Source organism: Schistosoma mansoni (assembly GCF_000237925.1).
Source record: "Schistosoma mansoni, WGS project CABG00000000 data, supercontig 0508, strain Puerto Rico, whole genome shotgun sequence".
Classification (NCBI taxonomy): Eukaryota; Metazoa; Platyhelminthes; class Trematoda; order Strigeidida; family Schistosomatidae; genus Schistosoma; species Schistosoma mansoni.
Window position 1 is genome coordinate 5,043 of NW_017386322.1, and position 9,260 is coordinate 14,302.

Here is a 9,260-nt window from a genome sequence, read left to right on the forward strand (position 1 = left end):
CCACGTACACCATTGGTTTGGAATTGTGGTTTTCCAACTCCCCTATGTAGATCTTCCGTACCCACTGGCCCGTTTAAAGCGTCGGACATTCGCTTTTCGTCCTCTCAATTTGGTAAACAACATATCTGCCCCGAGAAGGCAGTGATTAGGACTTCCCTGGTAGAGGCTATATACGGGTGGCCATGTGTGAGCATTTGGAGAGGGAGAGAGGACTCTCCACACTCTCGGGCGTACCGGGTCATTAGCGTACTTTTTTCAGTCGTATTATCTTTTTATACTACTTAGTAATTCATCAATATTTTTCATATTGATTGTAGTATCAATATTATGTATTCATTACTCAAATATCTATCAATACATATAGTAGTAGATCGATAACGGCATAGTTTAAGAAGTTGGTAATCAAAGAACTAGCTGGTTTCATGAAAAATTAATAAAAGTCCACTATCATTTACAATTCCGTTAAATTAAAGAGAAATATATTGTTTTTTAATTAGATCACTATCTGAAAATGATACATAATTAACATCATTGACTGAACACTAAAGCTGTCCATGTAAACCATCATTTAGCAAGTTTAAAGCATCCAATTGACCATTGGGCCATTGAATTTGTTTTCTTTACTAAATATACGCATAAAATTGTGACCAGTCATATTTCCCATAGCGAATAATCATTGATATAAACTAGAAACTAGTGAATCACATGTAAATCCCTGAGATATCATCAACTGGTAACAATAAACGGAAAGAAAATAAAAGGAAAGTGTTTTGTAACCTGTTAATCACTTGAATTACATGTCAAAATCAAAGTGTCTCGTGTTCAGATGTTTCTTTCCTGTCTTGACGTTTTTGTTATCCTGTTGTCACTTAATAGTTTTTCTCACTTTATTTGTTTTATTTAGCTTAAACTTAGTACAGTAAAACGAGTTTTACTTGTTAGTCGGGAAGTTGACACTGCATACAGTAATACTACTACTAATGATAATAGTGGTTGTACTGGTGACGACACAAAACAGAACCAACCACAACAGGTGAATGATGTGATTTACATTCGACACTTTCATATTCGTACTGAAAATCGTTGTATAAGCCGTGCACTACGTCGTCTTGGTGTTGGCGGTGCAAAAATGAAACGTCGATGTGTCGATAACTCTGAATTGAAATGTGGCATTGGTCCAAGTGGTTCAGGAAAAACAACGGGTGTACCAAATTTAGCGAAATATTCGTCTATGGACGATTTTTTAACTAAGTAAGAAAGTAATCTCTGCTACCAAAAATGATCATTTTTGTAATGTTTAATGTACTGTAGTAACTTTAAATATTTGTTGGTTCAGGAGGTTGGAAGAAATCTAGGGTCAGTCATTCCAAAACTTTGGATCAGTAAATAAAGACATTGACTGTTGGACTAAGCCGTGTAGTTAGTTGAAGACTATCTGGTTGGTAATATTGGATGACGTGGCTGATAATCGATGCAATTACTCTTAGTCTCTTCTCGGATCTGGAGTCTTATGATTTCTTGTCCTACAACCTAATTTTTTTTATTACTACTGATAATCTCGTCTCTCTTTACTGATATGCCAAGTTTAACTGATATATATATATATATATATATATATATATATATATATATAACTGACTAACAGTCAAACACGTTACTGTTGATCTATCCTGGCCGCGACTGATCACCTGTAAGACTTATTCATTTCAGTGTTGACATTAAATCGAATCCATTTGGGAGCACCACTCTCCTTAACATTACAGGTACAACCTTCTGGGGAGTCCTGAAAAACATGAGACCCTGATCTAGGGTTTCCTGTCGACTGATTCTAAACATAACTTTAAATCTTAACCTTGCACACACGATTTCGAGTCATTTAGACTGGCATCTACATATTTTGATTAATCAATTTTGATCAAGAATAAGCAAGGCTTGACGTACATTACACTGATCACTACCCAACAATCAGTCAGTTGTAAAAGTGTTAACTAGCTTAAAGGATTTATATGTACATATTCCTCCTAAAACATTTTTAATATCAATTAATTGCAGTAAATATTAATTCTGTGTAGTATAACAACAGTTATATAATAATTGTTCTGTCTTGTGACCCCTTTCTAATATTACTTGTCGAAAACACTAAGTAGCGTTCCGCTTTCCATTATTTAGTTTCCCTCTCTCTCTCTCTGCGTTGACCGATTATACGTCCAACCAACACTAGTAGCAGTTTTAAGTCAACTACCAAGTCCTTATTGATCTTCGATTCCTTAGTGATTCTTTCTCCTCGGTCGCTTGAGTCCGGAATTCGATAAGCATTATATTTCATCAGTATGGGTATTTCTGGAGGTTGTAGTGTCTTCAAAGTTGCACTCCAAGCTAGACCGCCAATGAAAACTTGGAAGCACTGGACAGCCGTTTGTCCTAATATGCAACGCCTCAGCAGTGCTCACCCACGATCACGCGCTCGGGACTCGAACTCAGGACCTTCGGTCTTGCTCAAGAATGCCCAAACTCCAGACCAACGACTCGACATCCAGCGGTGTTAATGTCTAACTTCAGTGAATACATGATTTTGTGGAACCCTTCACCCATTGCATATTATTATTAACTAGAAACTGGCTGGTTTCATTTTGTATTGTTTGTTTGAATCTTCCTATTGATCAGTCTCTTATTTGCATACGTCCATCCTGTGCGGATTGCCTCGATATTACCTTGAGTCACAAGCATAACTGGATTCGAGTCACGGCGTGAACATCAACTCTGGGATGTAGATACACCCAGCTAACGAGTCCCAAATAGGATGAAACGCGTATCCTAGATTCCACTGCTAGTCACCATCCATCTTTGCTTATAAAAACTGTCTAGTTGAAATTTTTTGATTTTATGTATATTCCATGTTATAACGTATGTGCGCACGCACACGTATCTTCGTTCTAAGTTGAATTCAATCAAACACGATCGTTATTGTTATTGCTGTCATTTATAGAACAGGACTTTTATCCGATTCAGCTTTATCAGATATTCTATCAGATATGGAAGAAGTTGATCTAGTTTCAGATGTTCAGTTGGCAAGTTCTGGATTCGCAAACACAGATACTATACAATCACGTAAACGTAAACATGGTCATGGCACTAGTACAATACACGGATTAAAACATTTAGGCTCAGCCAAGAAAGCTACCATTCGACTTACTGAAATTGGACCAAGAATTACCTTAAATTTGATAAAAGTAAATTGATATAAATTTCCCCTTTCTTTTAATTGACTCATATTTTTCTTTAATATTGTGGTTTAATCAGTTTTTGTATCGAATTAACATGTATATGAGAAACGTCTAGTTAATCATATCGGTCTGCTAACCAAAATGTGGTTATATAGTAGAGCAGTACATGTGTATTACTCTGTAGCTCTGAAATAGGAAATTAGAAAACGTGTGCAGGCTGTAGGTTTTTGATCATGTCAGTCTTCGAAATATTGCATATCGAGGGGGTTTGAAACTTCATAATGTATACTTAACTATTGTTTGCTTAGACAAATGTTAGCCGAGAGAGTAACCTGAAAACACCATCACATGATATCAGTCACAGTTTAAGATATCTGGGTAGATTCAGGCTACCTAGTTGAAATGTGCACAATAACCACAATCAGTGTCATTAGATAATATGGCGCAGAACCGGTCACAGTGTCGTATATAGATACTTCGTTTCTCTTGCTGTAGACCCTGAGTTTCGCTATTCCTTCATGGATGTCTTTACATTCTGTCATTTCGAACTATTTTTGTGGCTCAGTATCTGAATCCATTTATATCGTGTACTGATCGTTATCGATATATACACACCGCCAATCCTCGTATATAACCATCGACTTAGATTGCGTTAGTGAATTACGGAATTTAATAAGTCAACTATGCGAATTGATATCGAATACGTATATTTCATACAATCGTTGATCAGAACAAAAAATCAGCGACGGAGAGGAGGAAATAAAGAGGAGAAAGCGAGGCGAAACGGATCGGAGATGGCATGTTAGCCAACTCGATTTTACCATGCGTGAATCGATATTTATAGTCAGACAAAAAAAGATTACAGACATGTGATGATTAAGATGAGAAATGGACATACATTCGCTCACGTAAAAACAGTCAAGGTTGATTAGCGAATAATTATAAAGGTCAAAATGTGACTCAAGAAGAATGAATAGATTGGCCTGTCCATAAGGTAGAATAAGTTGCATGGGCTTGACATAGCCACCGACACTACTGTCAACGCTAGGTATCAGTATTCTTATCGAGTGATTTAGTCAGATCGAACTATTCTTTCATTCAGTTCATCATACAATGAACTAATCGTGTTGAGTAAAGATCAAGAAGAGTCGTCCACTACAAATTGTAGCGAAACAGGGTTAACCAATAAATGGTATACTTCTAAAATGTATTCGATATCAGTAAAGGATTTTGTGAAGATAATCGAGTTTTCATAGTTTTACATCACTATTGAAAACCTAGAAGTACTGAAAGTCTAAACCAATGACGCGTCAAAGCAGCGCTAGCAGTCTTCGGCCAACTTTGAATCTGTTTTAGTCCTCGCCTAGCCCTGCCTGTTTAGTTCAGAACACCAATATCAACTCCCACTGTATGATACATGTATTTCGGACGTAGTTTATATGAAAGCAAACCAGACCACATCAAACCATAAAATCAAAAATAATAATTCTAATAGATCAAGCCAGCAGTGGCTGTGAATATAGGAGACTGTAACTAACAGATTGGGAATAAATTGAGAATTGGAAGTCGTACAAAAGTAGCCATTTGGTCAATTGAAAGCTTATGATAAAAGGAATATGAATAGATATATCTAGTTACTTGACAGTTATGCACAACATATATCCTTTTCGCTTAAACAGACATTTGGATCCTTGCTTTATTTGAGTTAATTAAAATGCAATTCATATTGTTTGTTAATAATTTTTTATATATTTTAACCAGATAGAAGAAGGTGTAAACACTGGTACAGTTTTATATCATCGTTGGCAAACACGTACAATAACTGAATTAGCTCATCAATCAGAATGTTTAAGACAACGTGAACTACTTCGTGCAAAACGTCGTGCTGAACATGAAGCTCGACGTGCAGCAAACGAAGCTGAACGTGAAGCACATCGTGCTATTTGTCTTGAAGGTATGAAACGTGCTGGTCAATTACCAACACAAGATGAAATTAATACTGATGAAAAACCAATAAATACTAAGATAGTTAAGTTTGAGTTAGATGAGAAAACTGAAAAGAAACACAAAAAGAAATTAGAAGTCAATGAAAAATCCAAGAAAGCACCGGTTAAAAAAACATTCAAAAGTAAGTACTTCAATTGGCGAATATGATTTTTAAAATTTTTTTTTATTTAAACACATAAATATTGGTACAAGGGGGCACCAGATATATATGTGCCACACAAATCTCATTTGATTTGTATTTGTATGGGGGCTGTGATACTGTCCAGGTGCCCAAACTGAAGCACAAGGTTTTCTTAGGGGGTCACACTCGGAGCCTTTGACCTGAAGGTCTAATCCACAAGGCAGTGGAGCATCTTAAGGAGATGCAGTCCCATGGTAGCCGGTGATCAACGATTGGTTCATACGCCATTTGTTCCTTCAGGATACTGGAGCTAGCTCATGTGCACCATTGATTTGGAATCAGGGTTTTCCAACTCCCTTAGGTGAACTTTCCGTGTCCACCAACCTGGTTAAAGCGTCGGATATTCGATTTTCGTCCTCTCAATTTCTTAAATAACACGCCTCCCACGAGAAGTCACTGAGTAAGACTTCTTAGCATGGAACTCCTCCAGAAACCCCCATACTGATAATAATCATGCTTTTTGAGTTCTATTGAAAATCTGTGACCTGTAGAGTTCAATCCGTATCGGGTGTGACACAATTAACCACGTCAAACAATAAATAAAGGGTTACTCGAGATCATGGATCGATTGAAGTTAGACATTAAGACCTTTGGATACCGACTCAATAGTCTAGAAGTTACTAATAATACATTAATGTTTGTTTATTTTCTCGATATTTATGATTTCAATTTACCCAATATAAATAGTGTATAATTTCATTTAGATGTATCGTCATGCATTTTCTTTATGTTTTAGGCAATCTCATTGTTAGAAAAAAGAAGAAATAACATCAGTCATTTTTTCATTCATAATTTTGTTTCTGTACAAATTCATGATATTTTGTAAATATCTATAAATCATACTTATTAATTGAAGTCTTTCTAAGTGGATAACTAAACATTCTGTGCTGGTAACGAATGTTTATTATCATATAATCTATCTCTAACCAAGTACTATATCAAATACATGGGAAATAAGGTCGCTTAGATAACTGGTCATACCTGCAAGTTGATCGATAGGAATCAATCAACAGTAGATGGGTAGATAGTGGCTTAACATTGACTGCTACTTAGTCAGACAAGACTCATTCTCAGCCGAAATAGCGCATTAGTAATATCTCAGAGTGAATCCGAGTAACTTGTCTATGAGTTTCAGTGAAAACTATTAGTTCCCCAAAGATTGTATATGACTCGGTAATGAGTGCGATCTTCCACAATTATTTCCAAGGTTTCCAACCAGCTGTCTAACATCCCAACATTTCAAGTACCAAAAAAATTATCTATAAGAAATGTATCTATGCCAAGTATATACATATTTACTTGTACTGATAGCTATTCTGATGATTGAATAGTATTTCTTAATGTTTCAGTGAATATATGACAGTATTACGATTTAAAACAGAACTAATCGGTCGGTATGGGGAAAAATCAACTGCAGTAAATGGAATGTCATACTTTGAGAAACACTGATTTTTTTTATAGCTAGACGTATTATGTACAATGTTGCCCAGTTGGGATTTGGATTTAACCATATCCCTGTAGAACTGGTGACCTACTTTGCGATTCGACATACCGATGAACAATACCTAATATCTTAACACATTGGTCCTCGAGCCATTTTTAACACAGTAGCAAATTAGAAGGCAATGATAGAAAGTAGATTATTTCTCTATTGTACCCGATTTCATAAAGGCTCAAAACACCCATACAATAATATATTTGAAATAATTATCCACAGGACAGCAAATAAGTAACAATACCATAATTAGTAGAGCGCAAAGAAGCCAGTAGACTATCAATAAATAAGGGATTGTAAAACGTACAGCGACAGTTATTAGGCCCACTGGAAGTTTATGATACGGGAATTTAGAAAGGCAACAAAACATTTATCTAATGATTATGCAGTAGAAATGCGGATAATAGTCGGAAATTAGTCCTTTAAGTTCTAGCTTTTCTAAAACTCGTTCCATTATAACTGCGTTTTTGTAGACATCGCTATTTAGCTTGCTAAAATTCTAATCATTTTATAATAAACTCAGGTCTTACTTATAGGTGTGTATCACTTCAGGTATCAAAATGAGCCAAGAGAATGAAGGTTTATGCATCAGTTCATTCATCTCGAATAATAGAACTACGATTTCACTAGTCTATCTGTTCAAATGACTATTTTCGTGTAGCCTAATATTACACTAAATAAAATAGTATGTAATGGAAAATCTTGTCGTATAACTGATTGGATCGTACGACCACTTTTGGTCTCTAATTATGATGTTCCACATTTTCATACATTCCTAACAGTAAAAACTAATTTATCCGATGATAGAAAAAACAGTTTAATCAGCTAGTGATAATCGCATCATCACAATCTTAAGTGTCGAAAGAACACTACTATATCAGTTGATAAGTTGACTATATTAAAGGTTGTCTGAAGAAACCATTCATCTCTAAACTTGTGAATTCATTAGTCTAGATCCTTACTCATTAAAAAGTAAATTCATCTTTCCCAAAAATTTATAGACATTATATAATTGCTTTCAACTACATTTTTAAAAAAATACAGATGTAGTATGTAGCTTACTATCAAACTATCATACCTTGTAAATCTTCGTTAAGGTTGTAAGAATGAGTCCAGTATTCAGGTTTGTCGATTTTTACAGACTTGAACCTATCTGTTCATGATCTCTTGTTTCGTATAGAATCTTTAATTCCTAGTTATTACTGGCGACAAATTTCATGAATGTAGGTAATTCTTGTAATTCTAGGTCTTCAAGTAAATGAGGGAATTGTATTAGAATTCCAGACTATTCTTATCCACAAAATTACTTACGGATATCAAACGGGAGGTTAAAATATTCAGATGTGCTCATTATGTATACTCCTATTAAGTTACTCTCGACTTTAATACAAATAAGAAAAAATCTTGTCAATGTATGTTCTGTTCTAGTTGGTCTTATTACGAAACATTCATTGTCGTTCTATCATCATTACCATCTTCATGTAAAAAGGTGGTGAAGTGCCCGACGATAATGTTGTTCTGAAATATTTATCAGAGAAAAAGAATATATGGAAGATAAGTTGATCATCTGGAATTAAAGACTCGACTAAATGAATTCATTTATTTTATTATATTTTATTTAAACACATAAATATTGGTACAAGGAAGCACCAGATAAATATGCGCCTCACAAATCTCATTCAGTTTGTGTGAGGGCTGTGATACTGCTCAGGTGCCCAGACTGAAGCAGGTGGTTTTCTTAGGGGGCCACACCTGAAGCCTTTGACTTGAAGGTCTAGTCCACAAGGCAGTGGAACATCTTAAAGAGATGCAGTCCCATGGTAGCCGGTGATCAACGATTGGTTCATACGCCATTTGTTCCCTCAGGATACTGGAGCTAGCTCATGTGCACCATTGATTTGGAATCAGGGTTCTCCAACTCCCCTAGGTGGATCCTCCACATCCACCAACCTGGTTCAAGCGCCGGACATTCGCTTTTCGTCCTCTCACTTTTGTGAACAACATCGGTGCCACGAGAAGGCAGTGAGTAGGACTTCCCTGGCAGAGGCTATATATTCACGTGGCCATATGAGAGCATTTGGAGAGGGAGAGCAGACTCTCCCCACTCTCGGCCGTACCAGGGCATTTGGGGGCAATGAATTCATTGGATATAATCTTATTTGTTGGAAGCTTCAAATAGACATCTTACTTATTGTAGCCTTCGATAAAAATAAGAACTATGGAAGTTAGTTGAAACTAAATAATTCAACTGTCCGAATTGGAATTTATCAAACGATAAGGGTCGCTGTCTGAAATATAAGAATTCATAACGCTAGGTTTATAAGGTTTGTAGAGATTGCCCTCTATGAAAATA

The 9,260-nt window shown here is 35.9% G+C and overlaps 1 protein-coding gene across 1 annotated transcript in view; it reads left to right on the forward strand.

Moving 5' to 3' along the window:
• Smp_173890 (peter pan-related) overlaps positions 1-6,260 on the forward strand; it is a gene marked incomplete at its 5' end in the record, with an annotated part of 9,301 nt that extends 3,041 nt beyond the window's left edge. The window contains 4 exons of the mRNA XM_018792193.1: positions 905-1,251; positions 2,987-3,230; positions 4,986-5,352; positions 6,149-6,260. Of these exons, the coding sequence (XP_018644411.1) occupies positions 905-1,251; positions 2,987-3,230; positions 4,986-5,352; positions 6,149-6,180 (990 nt within the window). The 3' untranslated portion in view covers positions 6,181-6,260. The remainder of the gene's footprint in view (positions 1-904; positions 1,252-2,986; positions 3,231-4,985; positions 5,353-6,148) is intronic.
• Between the last annotated feature and the right edge of the window lie 3,000 nt (positions 6,261-9,260).